This window comes from Herpailurus yagouaroundi, unplaced genomic scaffold (assembly GCF_014898765.1).
Source record: "Herpailurus yagouaroundi ecotype Mexico unplaced genomic scaffold, PumYag 207, whole genome shotgun sequence".
NCBI lineage: Eukaryota > Metazoa > Chordata > Mammalia > Carnivora > Felidae > Herpailurus > Herpailurus yagouaroundi.
The window spans coordinates 3,468,959-3,486,451 of NW_024412438.1; the positions used below are offsets into that span (position 1 = coordinate 3,468,959).

The 17,493-nt window shown below is 57.1% G+C and overlaps 2 protein-coding genes across 6 annotated transcripts in view; one reads left to right on the plus strand and one right to left on the minus strand.

Moving 5' to 3' along the window:
• Window positions 1–1,186: 1,186 nt before the first annotated feature.
• TTC24 (tetratricopeptide repeat domain 24) lies at window positions 1,187–8,972 on the minus strand. Of its 4 annotated transcripts, none has more exons than XM_040452627.1 (6): window positions 8,454–8,972; window positions 3,030–3,748; window positions 2,632–2,835; window positions 1,908–2,036; window positions 1,699–1,811; window positions 1,187–1,380 (listed from the first exon to the last, which is right to left on the minus strand). In XM_040452627.1, exons 2-6 carry the CDS (start codon window positions 3,736–3,738, stop codon window positions 1,273–1,275), a joined length of 1,263 nt encoding a protein of 420 aa, XP_040308561.1. In that variant the 5' UTR covers window positions 3,739–3,748; window positions 8,454–8,972; the 3' UTR covers window positions 1,187–1,272. The 4 variants fall into 4 exon arrangements, 3 of the variants coding, with proteins under 3 accessions (XP_040308561.1, XP_040308560.1, XP_040308559.1); XM_040452626.1 differs by lacking the exon at window positions 1,187–1,380 and adding an exon at window positions 6,709–6,777 and having other exon boundaries at window positions 1,392–1,811; XM_040452625.1 differs by lacking the exon at window positions 1,187–1,380 and having other exon boundaries at window positions 1,392–1,811.
• Window positions 8,973–8,989: 17 nt separating this feature from the next.
• The window catches only part of IQGAP3 (IQ motif containing GTPase activating protein 3), a 35,816-nt gene continuing 27,312 nt past the window's right edge, over window positions 8,990–17,493 (plus strand). Inside the window, exons 1-4 of one of the 2 annotated variants that reach the window (XM_040452624.1) lie at window positions 8,990–9,128; window positions 11,787–11,874; window positions 16,502–16,658; window positions 17,178–17,255. In XM_040452624.1, the coding sequence (XP_040308558.1) occupies window positions 9,092–9,128; window positions 11,787–11,874; window positions 16,502–16,658; window positions 17,178–17,255 (360 nt within the window). In that variant the 5' untranslated portion in view covers window positions 8,990–9,091. The remainder of the gene's footprint in view (window positions 9,129–11,786; window positions 11,875–16,501; window positions 16,659–17,177; window positions 17,256–17,493) is intronic. The other variant, XM_040452623.1, reaches the window with a different exon arrangement.

Consider the following 17,493-nt stretch of genomic DNA (forward strand, 5'->3'; position numbering starts at 1 on the left):
CACAGCTAGGGACAGCCTGCTGCCACTCACACTCCAGCCTCTGCGCCCAAGACGCGGGGGGGACATCCGGTGGGGCCTGGTCCTCTCTCTCCTCCTGGCCCTCCTCCAATTCCTCTTCCTCCCACCCACCCGAAGACCTGGAGGGGTGGGGAGCAGGAGGCAGAGCAGCACCAGGGACACGTTCCGCCCCCCCTCCCCGGGGTGCCTGCGTGGCCGTGGCCCCAACCCCACCAGCGTCCGCACCCCTGTGGAACCCGGAGCCCCGGCCCCACCACACTCACCTGTGCCTCACTTCCACTCTGCCCCTTCCCCTTCCCGGCCCTCCTGGAGCCTGGGGCCTCCCTGGAGCCGAAGTCTGGGGATGGCGGGGAGTAAAGGGAACCCGCTGTGACATATCCGCGAGCGTATGTTCCCTCCACAACGCAGCGGCCCCACACAGAGCGGTGCTAGATGCTAACTGGGATGGGCCACGCGTCTGAGAGTGGATATCCGTGACGAGGTCCGTGCTAGTAACGTTCAAGTTAGAACTCGGGCTCACGGACGATCAGACATGGCCAGAGCCTGGCCTCCACCTCATCCTGCCTGGGGCCTCCAGGGGCAAAGTCACAGGAAGTCGGTGGCTGCCTTCAGACGGACCCCAGCTCTTCCCCAGTCCAGTCCTCTGCCCGGACCAGGCTAATTTAGTTTCACTTGCAAATTATAAATACAGTGTCCTAGTCTTTAAGAGAAGACATGAATCCCATTAAATAAATATAATAAATAGTCAAGTATAATTTTAATTCCTGGGTGGGAGGTTCCCCGAGGTTATCTGGAGGGGTGAGAGGCAGGGAGGCCGAGAGAGGGTGGGGGGAGTCAGAGAGCCAGGGGGTGGTGCAGACGCAGGGAGAGCCCACCCGACCGGGAACCGCAGCACTGCCCCCACCGTGTGGCCTTTTGGAGAACTGCAGCCCGGGACTTGGTTTCCAGCTCCTCTGGGTAGGGCTCAGCCTCCGGGCTAGTGACCACCCAGGCAAAGGCCTGGCACTGCCTAGCGCTGGGAGACGGGCCACCCCCCCTCGCCCACCTCCCTACCCGCAGGTGTCCTCGGAAAAGTGACACGTGTCCACTCTGCGGGCTCTGGGGCAGGTGAACACACACACACACACACACACACACACACACACACACACACACGAGCAGCCCGGGGCAGCAGCCCTGAGGGCATCAGCTCTGCTTTGCCACCACCCCCTTCTCTGGGCCACCCGTCCCCGCCCCCACTCCTTGTCTCAGGTGTCACCTCACCAGGGCGTGCATGGGGACGAGCCCGGCCCGGGCCAGGTGGGTCCTCATGGCGTCCTCCAGCTTGGCCACCAGCCGGTCCCGCACAGAGTCTGGCTCCTTCTGGAGGGAGGGTGGATAACGGGGGGTGGTGGGGGTCCTCTGGGGATTGGGGAGGAAAGAGACAGGAGGCGGAGGAGGGAAGGGGGGGCTCGTCTTCCTTCTCTTCTACCGCAGCCCGGGGCCTTTGCCGGGATCCTGTCACCGCCTGTGCACAGTTGTGGACAGACGAACCCCTCCTGCCAGCAGTGTCCCGGGGCCTGGCACACTGTGCCCAGTGTGTCTGGTGGGTGACGAGTGGTGGGGGAGACAAGGCGAAGGCAGGAGTGTCAGCAGAGGAGGGGAGCAGGGAGAGTTAGATTCCGGGGCGCGGGGTCTCACCTGACTCTGAGCCAGCGCCTCCTTATAGTACGTCAAGGCCTGGTCGTGCTGCCCCAGTCTGGCTGCGGCAGCCCCCAGCCCCTCGCAGGCCTGCCACTGGCCCTTCGTGTCCCCTGGGGAGAGAGCCCGGGGGTCCTCTGGCGGCTCCCCACGCGACTGACCCTCCCCACCAGCCCCGGGGACCCTCCGCCCGTCCCCCTGCCACTCACCAGTGTCCCGGGCCGCCTGCAGGGCGTGTAGGTAGTTGTCTCTGGCCGCCCTGTGGTCCCCCAGCTGGCTCAGTACAAATGCCAGGCTGCCAAAGCTCCGGCCCTGCTCCCGCCGCTGCCCCCCAGAGCCTGACGACAGAGCCACCCCATCGTAAGCGGGGGCCTTGGCCTCTGAGGCGTATCCCCTGGCGGCCAAGGCCGGGCCCCCCGGGAGTCCCGGCGCTCAGCCCCCGCGCGCCTCCAGCTGCACCGCGGAGGCCTCTCCTCAGGCCTGCTTTTCGGCCTGAATGCACCCCACCCCCCACCCCCGCTGGCCACCTTGAGCTGGGCAACGACCCTGCGACCTGACCCTGAAAAGCGGCAAAGTTCCCTTCCTGCACGTGCAGCAACCGAAGCTCGGAGAGCGACAGGGACTCACTTGCACACAACCACTTAATCAGAGAGGCACTGGCTTCCACGTCAGGCTCCTCTCCCGCCCGGGGCTCTGCCCTCTGCCCAGCCCCCCAACGTGTCCCCCCAGCCCCAGGCCTCGTCTCCGGGCCCTCAACCCACCGTCCTGTCTGGCCATCCCATCTCCTGCTCCCCCAGCCCTCACCTCCTGGCTCTGGACTTCCTGGCCCCATAACCAGTCCCAAAGGTCCGTCCACGCTCCAGCCTCGGGCCCCGGCTGGAGCCCCCCCTTAGTCCCTCGGTCCCAACGCAGCCCCCAGCCCCTGGTGCCCACCATGCAGGTCAGCAGCCTTCTGGTGACACTCCCGGGCTTGCCGGTAGTTGCCGAGGGCACTGTGGGCCGTCCCGAGGTTTCTCAGCACCGTGGCCTCCTCTCCCGGCCCGCGACACAGGGGCAGGGCCCGCAGGAAGGCCTCCGCTGCAAGCGGGAACAGCTGGAGCTGGCAGTAGCTCAGGCCTAGGTCGTTATAGAGATGCCCTGGAGGGCGTGGCCAGGGTCACGGGCAGCCAGGTCAGCTGCAGCTGTCCCGGTGCGGCCCCCGTCCCCCTCTCCTGGGGTCCTCCGGCCCTTTCCCCAGCCCTCGGAAAAGCCTCCGCTTGCACCCCACATCTCAGAGCATCGCCTGGTCTGATCTCCCCAGACCCCGCTTCTCCTCTGCCCGCAGGCCTCACCCAGCAGTCTGTGCTCAGGGCTCCTCTCAGCGAGCCTCCGGCTCTCCTCCAGCACCCGCGTCACCGCGCCCACCCCATGCCGCCCGCTCTTCAGCATACACCCCGCCGCAGCCCCCAAGGCCAAGGCCGCAGCCTGGGGCTGCCCTGCTTGGGCGTAGGCCCGGCTTGCCTCCTGCAGACAGTGGGCTGCCAGCTCAGGCTGTCCCAGAGCCTGGTAGCAGGCTCCCATTTTTGCCTGGACTTGCCCATGGTCGCCTAGTGGCTGGTAGTGACCCAGGGCCCTGTGGTACCAGGCCAAAGCTTGAGGCAGGTCGCCCAGGGCGTGGTAGGCCAAAGCCACGTTGAAACACTGGTCACCATGATGCCTGCCCTGCGCCTTCTCCTCAGGTCGGGCTCTCAGGAGCAGCTCGAGGCCCCGGGCTGGGTCCCCGGTCTCCACGTAGGCAGCCCCCAGGTTGAAGGCACAGGCCCGGAGAACAGGGGTGTCGCGAGTTTGCGGGGCCTCCGAGGCCAGGACGAAGGCCCTCTGGAAGCTGGTCAGGGCTTCGTGGTTCCGGCCAGCCAGGAGCGCCCCGTGGCCAGCCCTGGTGAGGGCGTGGACGCTGGCCGCTTGCTGTGGCCGCTTTCCCCTCTGTTTCTGCTTGGAGGTTGAGGGTTCAGGCTCAGACTCAGGCTCTCGGGGGGTATCCTCAGGGTTGGAGGAAGACATCGTGCTGACGCTGGGGAGCAGGGGGGTCAATATGTCACCCTGGGCTTCCTCCAAAGCAGGCTCCCTCTCGGGTGATTCAGCTCTAACCCCGCCCCCAGGGCCGTAAGGACTCCTCGCTGCCCTGCCGCCACCGCACTCCGCTTCCGCACCCCTACTGGGCGCCACATCAGCCCTTACTCCAACGTCCCAACTGCGTTCTCTGTCCTCCTTCAGGACCCAGTTCAAGTAACAGAAAGCCTCCTCCCTCAGCCATCTGGGTCCTTCCGGACCCCACGGCACCTTGTGCCCGTGTCTTTTCCAGCGTTTATCACACCGGGTGAAAGTTGCTGACTTTCTTGTCTACCTCTCCTGCCAGATTTGGAACAACGTTAGGGTCTGGCACATAGTAGGTCCTCAATAAACGTCCATCGAATGAGATGGAGGTGGCTGGAGGCGATGGCTAATGCGTTAATGCGTGTGTACCCGCTGCCACTGCGCTGTGCGCTTAGAAACGGCTTGATGGGATAAAAAGGTATGTGTACCTTACCACAACACAAAAAACATTCACTGAACGAGCAAACGAAAGGGCAGCTGAACGGAGCACGCGCAGGGCCTCCCCTCCATCATCTGTTCTCCTCCACCATCACTGTTCCCCACGGACACCCTCGCACTCACAATCTAGGCGCTCCTGGGTGTGGGTCGGGTCAGCTCAACAGATGCTCTCGGTGAGCATCTGCTGCACCCCGGGAGCCATACAGGGCGCCGGGGACGCGGAGCTGAGAGGGCTATTGAATCGGCAAGGAGTCAGCTTTCAGGAGGGAGGATGCCGTCCAGCCATTCATGCCCACGCCCCACTTCGGGGCCTCTTGTTCCACAACTGGCTGGTTCTGGGCCCCCTGCTCCAGTCATCACATGTGCTTCCCTGTTAGGATCTCTCTCCTAGAAAGGCAAAGCCTTTTCCTGAACTCTCTTCCCAGGAGACCGGGGGGAGGGTGGTAAAGACTGGGGCCTGCACGCTCAGCACCCCCTCCCCCCATTTGTTTCCTTCTTTCCCCTCTTTCTTGGAAGAGGCAGGCAGAGATGTCTCTCTTTTCAAAGAAATTCCCCCTGCAACTAAGAACACCTAGGAATCCTGCCTTCAAGGCCCTCCTCCCCGGGACATTCTGCGCTAACCCCACCAGGTCTCGGGGCCCCAGCCACAGGATACCTTACCTCCCTCGATCCTCTCTGCGGCCGGCTTTCTGGAATGGTCCCTCTGGCTTGGGTTACCTCCCCAACCCTTAGCTCAAAGCCCCGGGGTTACCAGACAAGCAGGCACCGCCCTCCACTCCTAGGGAATTTTTTGATGGACAGTTCAGACGACCTATCCCAGTGCTGAATCACTGATGGCACTTGGGCAGTTACCTGGATTCCATCGCCCTTCCTGCCCTACCACTGCCCACCTCTGCACACACCCCTCAAGTCCCTCACTTTAAGCAAGGAGCCAAAGCGTGACGGGCTTGTGCCTGGTTACAACCTCAGAGATCATCTGTGCCAAACTCTCATTCCGCAGAGGAGGGGACCAGGCTCAGAAAGCAGGTAGGACTTGCCTGAGGTCACAGAACCATGCAGCTGGGGTTAGTGCCCAGGTTTTCTGATTCTGGGCTGATTAGCCCAGGGTCCCTTCCACTGCACTGGGATTGCAAGCTTTAATGAGGCCTGGGCTGTCCTAGAAGTGAGCCCTTTCACACACACACACACACACACACACACACACACACACACACACACTGTGCTCCTGTGTGGGTACATTACACATTTGGGAACGCGGGGAAAGGTGATGGTCAGGAAAGGCCTGGAGATCAGAAGAGTCTCTCTGCCCCCGCTCTGATCTGCAACATCCATGTTCTGCTTAATGAGAGGACAGCAGGCCCGTGACAGTGGCCCCTACTGTGCTAACTCGCTGAGGGTGGCTGGCATTAGAAAGCAAGTGTCCTCATTTACCTGGGGGCAGAAGCCTTTTTATTTTTTTTAAAATTTTTAATGTTTATTTATTTTTGAGAGAGAAAGAGCATGGGCAAGGAAGAGGCAGAGAGAGGGAGACACAGAATCCGAAGCAGGCTCCGGGCTGTCAGCACAGAGCCCGACGCGGGGCTCGAACTCCCAAACTGCGAGATCATGACCTGAGCTGAAGTCAGACGCTTAACGAACCGAGCCACCCAGGCGCCCCCAGAAGCCTCTTTTATTTATTTTTTTTTCAACGTTTATTTATTTTTGGGACAGAGAGAGACAGAGCATGAACGGGGGAGGGGCAGAGAGAGAGGGAGACACAGAATGGGAAACAGGCTCCAGGCTCTGAGCCATCAGCCCAGAGCCCGACGCGGGGCTCGAACTCACAGACCGCGAGATCGTGACCTGGCTGAAGTCGGACGCTCAACCGACTGCGCCACCCAGGCGCCCCGCCCCCAGAAGCCTCTTTTAAAGTAGAGAGGCCTTCGCCAGAAACCAAGTTACCAGGAAGTAGTCGGGCTCCCCTGAAATGGCTGGACGGTGTTTGCTGAACGTCTGCGGTTTGCAGACACAGTGCCTTGTGCCACAGACAGGGCCCGTGCCCGCAGGCTTTCCCAGCTGCCTGCAGCTCCCACCCGTGGGCTGGCCTCCAGGACGCTCCCACAGCCCGGCCAGGGCCTGCCAGGCAGCTCCTCTGTGCCCAGTCAGCAGCCTTCCCTTAAGAGGAGAGGTTTTAGGGAGGTACAGGGACTCAAACTACTCTCACCGAGGTTCCAACGACCTCTCAATGACCCAGTGATCATTTCCGAATCATTTTCTTGTTTGACCCCCCACTTTATCCGACATCTCCTTGCAACTCCGTCCTCACTAGGGCTTCCAGGACCCGTGTCCTGGCTCTTTCTTTTCTCCGGACAGTTCCTTCTCTGTCTCCTTTGCTGGGCCCTCTGTCCACCCCTTAAATGCTAACGGTCCCCAGTGCTCTGCCCTCTGCCCTTTTCTTACCTTACGCACACTTCCACGAACACTGCATCCACGCCTCTGATTTTCACACCACTGATAAGCCAATAATTTCTTTTATTGTTTATTTATTTATTTTGAGAGAGAGAGGGTGAGTGAGCACCAGCTGGGGAGGGGCAGAGAGAGAGGAGAGAGAGAATCCCAGGCAGACTTTGCGATGTCAGCGCAAAGCCCCATGCAGGGCTTGATCTCATCACTATGAGATCATGACCTGAGAGGAAATCAAGACTCAGACGCTTAAGCTTAACGGACTGAGCCACCCAGGCGTGCCCCTGCCTCCCGCCAATAATTTCTACATGCCTATCTCTAGACTTCGTCCAAGCAAAATTCCTGTTTCCTCCCATCTACTGACCCCATGTTCCCAGTGTTAGCTGCCCCACCACCAACCCAGTCCGTGAGCTGGGAACGCGGGGGGCATCCGTGACCCCTCTCCTCCGCTCTGGGTCATACGGTTCTACCTCTGAAACCTCTCCCCAGTGCGCCCTCCCCCCCTGTTTCATAGCCACGGCCATGGAGGCGGCTTAGCGCACAGCGGTGGAGAATTCAAGCTTGGGGCTGCACTTGTGTCTTGATGCCACCAGTTTTTAGCTGTATGACATTTCTAAGCCTCGGTTCCCTCATCCCTCTTGTGAAGATTAAACAAGATAATGCTAAATATAGTACCAGGAGGCAACAACACTGGATGCGTGTCATTCTTGTGTGTTGGTCCCTAACCCTGGTATGCGAGAAATCTCTCTGCTCAGCCCCTGTTTCAAGCCCCTGTTGCACTGGGATGGTGGAGACAATATGAGTCGGGATCTCTGTCCCCTCCTTTCTCCCAGGATGCAGGGAGTATGGGACGCTAAGACTTGAGAGGGAAGGCCCGTTGGGTCCTCAGCCATTTACTTACTATCCACGGACACCTCCTTTCATCTCATGGACCTGGCCCTGACAGGACCAGGGGCCCTCATCCCAAAGCAGAAGTGAGGTTAACCCATCCGGGTACTTCCTTTCTGGCTCAGCTGGGGAGTTTCTGCACAACCTCATTATGCAACTGCTCCTTGTCAGGGTCCTGTGCTGCCCGGAAAGCAGGGAGTGCGACCTCTATCACCAGGAGCCTAGATTCTCTGTGCTTTCCTGCTGGTGGAGAGCAAAGGGGATCCCTTCTGATCTCAGGGAGCACCCCCTGTCTTCAAACCCCACATCTCCCAGTTTTGTCTCCGCCCTGAGTCTCTTCTGTCCCTCTGAAGGTTTGGATGTTTTCTGTTTCGTACCCCTTCACATCCCTCCCCTGAGGCTATGAACCTAGGCTGCCTCCTTGCTTGAATGAGGCATGGGAGGGGGTGGAGGGGAGGGCAAAAGGAGAAACACCAGATGGGGAGCCTGCTAGTTAATATAGTAAAAAAATAAAATAAAATTCAGGACAGGTGTCAGAATTATTTTTACGAGTTCAGACTTTACTATCTCCACCTGTGCTACTGCCTTGCCGTCTCCACTGGCCTCTGCCCCTAGCCTACCCCCGCTCCACGCCCGGCTGCAGAAGGAGTCTTTATAAACTCGGAATCTGGCGCTGCCCTGGGTCCGAAGTGTTCCTCGGCTCGTGACAGCCCCCCCAGAGCACCTCCAGGCACGTCAGCGCCCCGCGAGGTACCGCAGCGCCCGCCGTGCCCCTCCAGGCTCTCTTCCCGCGTCTCCCCGACCGAGCGTCGTTCTCCGATAAAACCGAACCGCTTCTTATTTTCTGAACTCACCTCCGGGCTCTTGCACATGCTGTTTCCACGGACTGAAATTCCTCTTTCAGTCTGATGAATTCTTGTTCCCTTTCCAACCCAGATCAGCTGCCGCCTCCACTAGGAAGTCTTCCTGACCTTCCCTGCCCTTAGCTTCGCGGCAGCAGTGACCTCGTCCCTCTGAGTATCACTGACCTCTAATTTATTTGACTTTAGATCTGTCACCGATTCCAAGACAGCGGCTTTTAAGGCATTAATCATGTTGATTTACCTCTGCATCCGCACCATCTAGTGCAGTGCAAGCTGGCCCGCAAGTTAGCGGGAACCAAGAATGCTACAGGAAGCGGAGCGGGATCCGTGGGGACACCTGGGAGAAATGACGGCGGCAAGGGCAGAGGCTACCTTAGCAGCGGAGGAGCCCTAGAGAAACAAGGAGCCCACGGCGGGGCGGAGAAGGGAGGGCGGCTCCCCCCGCCCTTCCCCCACCCGCGGCGGCCTCCGCCTCCGCACCTGGCGGCGCTCCTGCGCCTGCGCGCGCGCGGCCTGGAACTACAAATCCCAGCGCCCCCCGCGGCCTGGCCGGAAGTGCGCTCCGGCCGCGGCGTCGGTGAGGGCGGTGGCCGGGCGGCGGGAGATTCAAACCTGGAAAGAGGAGGAACATGGAGCGGCGGAGAGCGGGCGCGGGCCCGGCGCCGTGTGAGTGCGGAGGGGACCGAGGAGGGCGGCGGGCCTGCGCTGCGCGGGGAGGGAGCCCCCAGTCGCGTCTCCGGCGGGCCGCAGTGGCACCGGGAGCGGCGAAACGCCGGACCCCGCCGCGCTTCCAAGCTTACCGACCTTTCTGCCGCATCCCCACGTTCCTCAGCCCTGGGGCTGAGCGGGTGTAGGTGGCCTGGGTGGCCGCGTAGAAAGGCAACAGTTACGAATGGCAGGCTTGCACGCCCAGCGCTACGCGGGAAGGCGGGGGAGGGGGCGGGACGCCCAGAGACCTCGGCTTTTGATGCCGCTTTGAGATCAGGCCTCTCAAAAGTTAGGGTCAGAATTACCCAGGAGGCTTGTTTCGAATCCGCATTCCGCAGCCCTCTCCCAGAGCTTCAGCTCCAGCAGGTCTGGACTGGGGCCCTTCTCTGCGTTTGTAGCAAGCCCGCTGCGCTGCTTCCCGCACCCCACGTAATCAGGCAGGTAGTCCGTGGGCCGCGCTTGCAAATACACTGCTTGAGAAAGAGACCGGGGTCAGGAGGTGTGGTGGCAAAAAGGTTTCTGTTTGACCTTCTGAATGAAAGGCGAAATCTCCTTCTTCCGCCTCTTCCCCTTCCTTGCCGTTAGCGTTCAAAAAACAAAGTCCCCGTTCCCCGTTCTGTTGAAGGGAAGCTAGTTTCAGACCTTGGAAGGGCAGGAAGACTGTTTTTAAGACCCATGAGTGTACAAAGCCCCGCCCATCTCACACAGCCCTCAGCTCGGGGCTCTGAGGTGATGTCATTCGCTTACTGGTCGATTTTCCGTGCTTAGCAGCCAACACTTGTTCCTTGTACACTCCCTGGAGGGAACCGATGGATTTCCTATGATTGGCTGGGCCTTTCGGATCTGAACGCGGAGGTTTTGTGCGCGTGTGTGTGTGTGCGTGTGTGTGTGTGTGTGTGTGTTTTGCTCAACTGCCAGTTCCAACAAGCCCTGCCCCTCCTCCAAATCATGTTGCAGGATATGCACGATAAGGAAATGAGGTAAAGAGTAGGATTGGCATGAAGTGTTGAGTCAAAGACAGACTGATTCAGCTCTGTCTCTTTTCAGGCCCTCTGTGTTTATTTCTTGTGTGTGCGTGCGCGTGCAACTTTGTCTCACCGCGTCCGGTTTTGTATTGTCTTCCCTAAGGAGACTCCAGAGGTGGGGGACAGGAGGAGGGGGGCTGTGGGAGGGCACAATACATGTGCTCTCTCACTTAAGGGACCCCAGTTCTCAAGTTTGGGGTCAGAGTATTATCTGCATTTTATTGAGCTTGGAGATTATTCTCCTCCTCAAGTGACTCATACCAGAAAGGAGAGTAAAGATAGCTTTGTGATCTTTTAAGACTCTCTCTCTTTCCACTTAGTCCTAAGTGATTGTCCTTTTCCACGATTCCCTTTGTTGAACTACCTCCCCCTCTGCCCCTTTCTGCCTGTTTGTTCTTAAAAATTTTTTTAATGTTTATTTTTTGAGAGAGCGAGCGAGCAGGGGAGGGGCAGAGAGAGAGGGAGACACAGAATCCGAAGCCGGCTCCAGGCTCCCAGCTGTCAGCACAGAGCCTAATGTGGGGCTTGAACTCCTGAAGCATGAGATCATGAGCTGAGTCGAAGTTGGACACTTAACCGACTGAGCCATCCAGGCGCCCCTGTTTCTTTGTTTTTTTAAAGTTTATTTATTTTGAGAGAGAGAGCGCGTGTGAGCACGCATGTATATGAGCAGGGGAGGGGTAGGACAGAGGAAGAGAGAGAATCCCAAGCAGGCTCCTCGCTATCAGCCTGGAGGGCTCGATCTCACACAGTGAGATCATGACCTGAGCCGAAATCAAGAGTGGGACTCTTAACCTACTGAGCCACCCAGGCGCCCTGAGAATCTGTTTCTTGAGAGTAAGGGTCTGCTAGCCCAGGGCCTGACATGCAGAAGGTAGCACGTGAATGAGTGGCTGTGGGATGGTGAGTCCCGTTGGTCCTGTTAGCCTAAGTCTCTGGGAGGGCCCTTGGGGAGGATGACACGGGCCCAGGTCTTAGAGAACTCAGAGGCTATTAGGGATAGAATAAGGAGCTAAGTTCCCAGCCACGGAGGGGTCTGGACATACGTGTGGGGAGACCTCGAGGGAAGGGCTTGAAATGGAGGGGAAGGAGGGGTCAGGAGCTGGCTGGAGAGGAACAGGAGGGAACACCTCTGACACAGGGGAGCCCCCTGTTGCAGGTGCTGACCAGAGCGGCTTTACGGGGTGGGGGCTGGAGATGGGAGCCAGGGCTGTCGGGAAGAGGGGCACCGACGTGTGAGGTGATCCAGGTCACTGGGCAGAGTTGCCTAAGAAAGTCTGTTAAGAAGCAGCTTCAGGGGCGCCTGGGTGGCGCAGTCGGTTGAGCGTCCGACTTCAGCCAGGTCACGATCTCGCGGTCCGTGAGTTCGAGCCCCGCATCAGGCTCTGGGCTGATGGCTCAGAGCCTGGAGCCTGTTTCCGATTCTGTGTCTCCCTCTCTCGCTGCTCCTCCCCCGTTCATGCTCTGTCTCTCTCTGTCCCAAAAATAAATAAACGTTGAAAAAAAAAATTTAAATAAAAAGAAGCAGCTTCAGTGCTATAGCCCTTTGTCCTATACTCCCCGCCTTGACCTTATCGCCCTGACTCCTCAGATGAACGCCTCACAGCCGAGGAAATGGACGAGCAGAGACGGCAGAACGTGGCCTATCAGTACCTGTGCCGGCTGGAGGAAGCCAAGTGGTAAGCGGAGGGGCCGCCTCCTTCTGGAGCCCCATCTCCTCCCTGCCTGCCCCAGGCACCTGCCCCCTAGCCAATGCAAAAGGAGTCCATTCTGTGGGAGAGGGAGAGTTGAAATAGCACCTCTCTCTCTCTTTTTTAAGTTTATTTTTTTATTTAGAGAGAGAGCAGGTTAGCGGGGGAGGAACAGAGAGAGAGTAGCCTACTCACTGACAGTTCGTAGCCCGACGCAGGGATCGAATTCACGAACCCGTGAGATCATGACCTGAGCCAAGATCAAGAGTCAGATGCTTCCTGGACGAGCCCCCCAGGCACCCCATCTTTTTTTTTTTTTTTTCTTCTTGTTTTAAGACTTTATCTTGCTAGAGCAGTTTCAGGCTCAAAGTTAAGAGGAGGATAGAGATTTCCCATATGCCCCCTGCTCCCACACATACACAGCCTCCTCCACTATCAGCATCTCCAAGAGTGGTACGTTTGTTGCACGTGATGAACTCACCTTGACACATGATCCCCCAAAGCCCGCAGCTTACCTTGGAGTTCACTCTTGGTGTCGCCCACCCTGTGGAATGCGTCACAAACGTAGAATGACATTATCCGTCAGTGTGGTGTGTTGGAGTAAGTTCACTGCCCTAAACATCCTCTGTGCTTTGCCTCTTTGTCCCGCGTCCCGCCCCCTGGCAACCACTTATCTTTTTTACGGTCTCCATCGTTTCTCCATAGTTGGAACCGTAAGGTACGTAGCCTTTGCAGACTAGCTTCTTTCACTTAGCGACGTGCGTTTGAGATTCCTCCGTGTCTTTTCAGGGCTTGACTGCTCATTCCTTTTTTTTTTTTTTTTTTTAATTTTTTTTTTTTTAATGTTTTTATTTATTTTTGACACAGAGAGAGACAGAGCACGAGCAGGGGAGGGGCAGAGAAAGAGGGAGACACAGAATCAGAAGCAGGCTCCAGGCTCCGAGCTGTCAGCACAGAGCCCGACGTGGGGCTTGAACTCACGAACCACGAGATCATGACCTGAGCTGAAGTCAGACACTTAACCGACTGAGCCACCCAGGCGCCCCTTTAAGTTTATTTTTGAGAGCAAGAGAGACACAGAGAAAGCGTGATCAGGGGAAAGGCAGAGAGGGATCACCTACTGAAGGACTTCTTGGTTGCTTCCAAGCTATGCCATTTACCATCAAAGCTGCTATAAACATCTGCCTGCAGGGTTTTTATCTATCTATCCATCCATCCATCCATCCATCCATCCATCCATCCCTCTCTCTATAGAGAGCACAAGCGGGGGAGGGGCAGAGGAAGATAGAGAATCTTAAGCAGGCTCCATGCTCAGCACGGAGCCCAGTGCAGGGTTTGACCCCAGGACCCTTGGGATCATGACCTGAGCCAAAATTGAGAGTTGGATGCTCAACCGACTGAGCCACCTAGGCACCCCTGCATGCAGGTTGTTCTGTGGTCGTATGTTTCAACTCCTGTGGGCAATTACCCAGGGTGAGGGAGCTGGGTTGTATGGTAGGAAAATTCTGGGTTTGTAAGAAAGCACTAAGCCGTGTTCCAAGGCGGCTGCACCATTTTGCTTTCCCAGCAGCAGTGAGCGAGGGCTCCTGGTGCTGCACCTCCTTGCGGCACCGGGTGTAGACGGTATGCAGACTGTAGTCATTCCAACAGGTGAAATGGTATCTCATTGCTTCTATTTCATTTTTTCCCGGATGACATACGGTGTGGGGCAACTCTCCTGTGCTTCTTTCCCATCTGTGTGTCTTTGGTGAGGTGTTCGTTAATGGGTATCTGTGGCCCATGTTTTAATCAGCTGTTCTTTTATTGTTGAGTTTTAAGAGTCCTTGCTTCCATTCATTCATTCATTCATTCATTCTTAATAAGCTCCACACCCAACACAGGGCTCAAACTCACAACCCTGAGATCGGGAGCCACATGCTCTACCGACTGAGCCAGCCAGGCGTCCTGTTCTTTGTGTATTTTGGATACTGATCTTTTATCAGATGTGTGTTTTACAAATATTTTCTCCCAGAGTGTGTCTTGTCTTATTCTCTTGACATTGTCTTTTCTGGAGTAGAAGTTTTTCATTTTAATTAAGTCCAGCTGGCCAATTATTTTTTTTCAACGACTGTGCCTTTGGCATTATATTTATTTTTTATTTATTTATTTATTTATTTATTTATTTTTAATTTTTTTTTCAACGTTTCTTTATTTTTGGGACAGAGAGAGACAGAGCATGAACAGGGGAGGGGCAGAGAGAGAGGAAGACACAGAATCGGAAACAGGCTCCAGGCTCTGAGCCATCAGCCCAGAGCCTGACGCGGGGCTCGAACTCACGGACCGCGAGATCGTGACCTGGCTGAAGTCGGACGCTCAACCGACTGCGCCACCCAGGCGCCCCGGCATTATATTTAAAAAGTCATTGCCAGGGGTGCCTGGCTGGCTCAGTCGGTGGAGCATGCGACCCTTGATCTCGGGGTCGTGAGTTTGAGCCCCACGTTGGGTACGAAGATTACTTTAAAAAAAAAAAAAAGTTATCGCCACACCCAAGGTCACCTAGGTTTCCCCCGTGTTATCTTCGAGGGGTTTTATAGTTCTGCATTTTACATTTAAGCTGATGATCCCTTTTGAGTTGATTTTTGTGAAGGGTGTGAAGTCAGCCTCTGGATGGATTTCTTTTGCGTGTGGACGTCCCGCTGTTCCAGTGCCATTTGTTGAGGAGATGATCTCTGCTCCATCGGATCGCCTTTGCTCCTCTGTCAAAGATCAGCTGGCTGTGTTTACGTGGGTCTGTTTCTGGGCTCTGCATCCTGTCCCGTTGGTCTGTCTGTTCTCTCACACTGCCTTGATTCCTGTGGCCAAGTTGGGTCTCGTCCGTCTTCCAACTCTGTTCTTCTCCTGCAATGTCGTGTTGGCTCTCCTGGTCCTCCAGGCTCCGCATACAGGCTTTAGGATCGGGGTCTTGCTATCCACAGCGTAACTGGCTGGCAGTTCGTTCGGGATGGCTCCGAGCGTGTGGATCCAGCTGGGAAGAGCTGGTGTCCTCACAGTACAGGGCGTGGGGCGTCTTCCACGTAGTGTGGTTTTCCGTTGATTTTGTTCATCAGGGTTTCGTAGGTTTCCTCAGAGATCTTGTACGTATTTTGTTAGACTTAGACCTAAGTATTTCATTTTGGGGGTGCTAATGGGAACCGTGTGTGTTTTTCAAATCCCACTGTTCGCTGCAGTATATGGGACAGTGGTTGACTTCAGCATATTAAGCCCGCGTCCCGCAGCTTTGCCGCGCTCCTTACTGGGTCCCGGAGGCTTTGTGTTGCCTTCTTTCCGATTTTCCACGGAGACGGTCACACTGCGAACAAAGACAACACCCCGTCCTCTTATCCCCCCACACACGTCCTTGCCTATCTCTAAAGTGTGTGGACATCTGCTTACATATTAACCACGATGCCATTATAATAGCCAAAGAAGTCCTCCATCGATCCCGGGAAGGTCCATACCCAGGCCATTTTCAAATTTTCCTGATTGTCTGAAAAAAATAGCCTATTTTTCAGCTGGCTTATTCAAATAAGGATCTGAAAACGCTCACATATTGTATCCGACGTTGTGTCTCTTACATCTTCTTTAATCCAGGATGACCCACCTCCCCTTTTCAGTTCTTTACGTCACGGACTTGGTGAAGAAACCGGCTCATGTGCCCCGTAGCTCCTCTCCCCTCCTGGATTTGTCTGTTCTCTTCCCCGCTTCAGCCAGCTTGTTCCTCTGTAAATGGATGTGGGCTCTAAGGCAGCAGAAAATGGTTCATTCTGTCCTTTTAATCGATAGCGAATTTTTAATCTTCTCCAGGAAAACAGGTAGCATGAGTGGATAGGAAAGCAGGCATCTGTGGCAGGGAAGGCACAAAGTGCAGCGCAGTGTGACTGGCTCGCTCTGGAAACAGACACTTTCCTGTAGACGTCGTACAGGGAGAAGCCTGGGAAGCCCATCTGAAGAACGCTTACGCTCTCCCTCGTGCCCCTCGCGCGACCATCAGTGATGATGATGCTTTACGTTTCTGTCCCCAGCATGTTCGCTCTCGTTAGCTCACTTACTGCCAAGGCAGAGACCGTACAGGTCGCGTTCTCTTCATTTTGCAAGTTGTACGAGTGAGGCTCCGGAGGCGAAGTGGGGGATGGTGTGGAAGGCAGGACTTCTGACTCGGAGGGCTGTGGCCTTCCTGGCCCTGTGTGCTGCTCCCCTCCCACCAAGCCTGGGGGTTCCCCACTACCCTCATCGTCCTCCAAGCCGGGCTGTGAGCTGTATAGGTCACTGGGGCGGACAGAACCCTTCAGTACCTGGGTTCCCAGAAAACATGCAGAATGACAGATGCGAGCAGGTTCGGTGTGGTCAGCAGGCCTGCGTGACCGGACCGGGTGGGAGGTTCTGGCCTGTTTGAACCACACCGGGGATGCGCGGGTTCAGGATCTGACCGGGAGGAGTTTCAGGGGCGGAGGGGGCTGAGGACCGGCCATCCCAGTGTCCGGGGCGGCTTGGGGGTGAGGTGGGAGCACCCAGACGGTGGGCAGAGAGGGGAGCTGGGGGAGGGGCGGGAGCTGGGCCAGGGTGGGTGGCAGGCACAGTCCTGCTCTGGTGCTTTCAGCTGGATGGAGGCCTGCCTGAAGGAGGAGCTTCCTCCCCCCGTGGAGCTGGAGGAGAGCCTCCGGAACGGGGTGCTGCTGGCCAAGCTGGGCCACTGTTTTGCACCCGCCGTGGTCCCCTTGAAGAAGATCTATGATGTGGAGCAGCTGCGGTACCAGGTGGGGCGGGAGGCCTCTCCCTTCTGCCTGCTTCCTCTTGCTTGCCCTTCTCCTTAGCAACAAGGGACTCTTGCTAGTTGGGCCCCGGGCTGCCCCTGCTATGAGGCTTCTGAGCAAACTGGTCTACCCAAGTCTACGCTCAGAGGCCTGGGGGCTTTGCCGCCGTGAAGCTACTTCCTGGACGCGCTGCCCCTTCGCCACGCTCTGGCCGGCACAGCCCTGTCTCCTTCCCGCCTCACCTCTGGACTCCCCTTTACTAGGAAGCCTTACTAGGTTGTTGATCCCCCGTCTGCCGTCCTTCCCAAATGTCCTGCTGGGTCATCCTTTCCTGGTGGCTTCCGTCTGTGACTCTCTCCTGGAGGGTCGGGGGACGGAGTATGGGAAATCTGCAGGGCAGGGTCCGCTGGCTCCCCACCCCCCACCCCGCCCTTCAGATCTCCAAGCCGCGGTCTGGGCTGTGCCCATGGGGAGCTCTGAGAACGGTAGAAATAGATTCTCTTCTCTTTCCTTCCCTTTCAGGCAACTGGCTTGCATTTCCGCCACACAGACAACATCAACTTCTGGCTGTCGGCCATAGCCCACATCGGCCTGCCTTCGGTAACGCTGGGCCTCGAGACTGGGGTGCATCTTTACTCTCCACCGGCCCCCCCACCCCCACCACGCACGCTTTGTCTCCCCGGATCCTTCAGCCCTCGTCATCATGTGTCTCCTTGGCTAACTTAACCTGAGGGTTTAAATTGCTTGCAGGTGTCTTTGAACCACGTTACTTGGTCTCTGCCTCTACTTCCTGTGGGTGAGGGAAGTGGAGGGAGGTGAAGGCCCCCTGACCTAAGCT

Coding starts and splice junctions, on each gene's coding strand:
- TTC24 (XM_040452625.1), bottom strand. CDS start 3,738: ATGTCTTCCTCCAACCCTGAGGATACCCCCCGAGAGCCTGAGTCTGAG. Junction 2,836..3,029: donor CCCTGAGCACAGACTGCTGG/GTGAGGCCTGCG, acceptor CACGCCCTCCAG/GGCATCTCTATAACGACCTA. Junction 2,037..2,631: donor GAAGGCTGCTGACCTGCATG/GTGGGCACCAGG, acceptor CTCTGTCGTCAG/GCTCTGGGGGGCAGCGGCGG.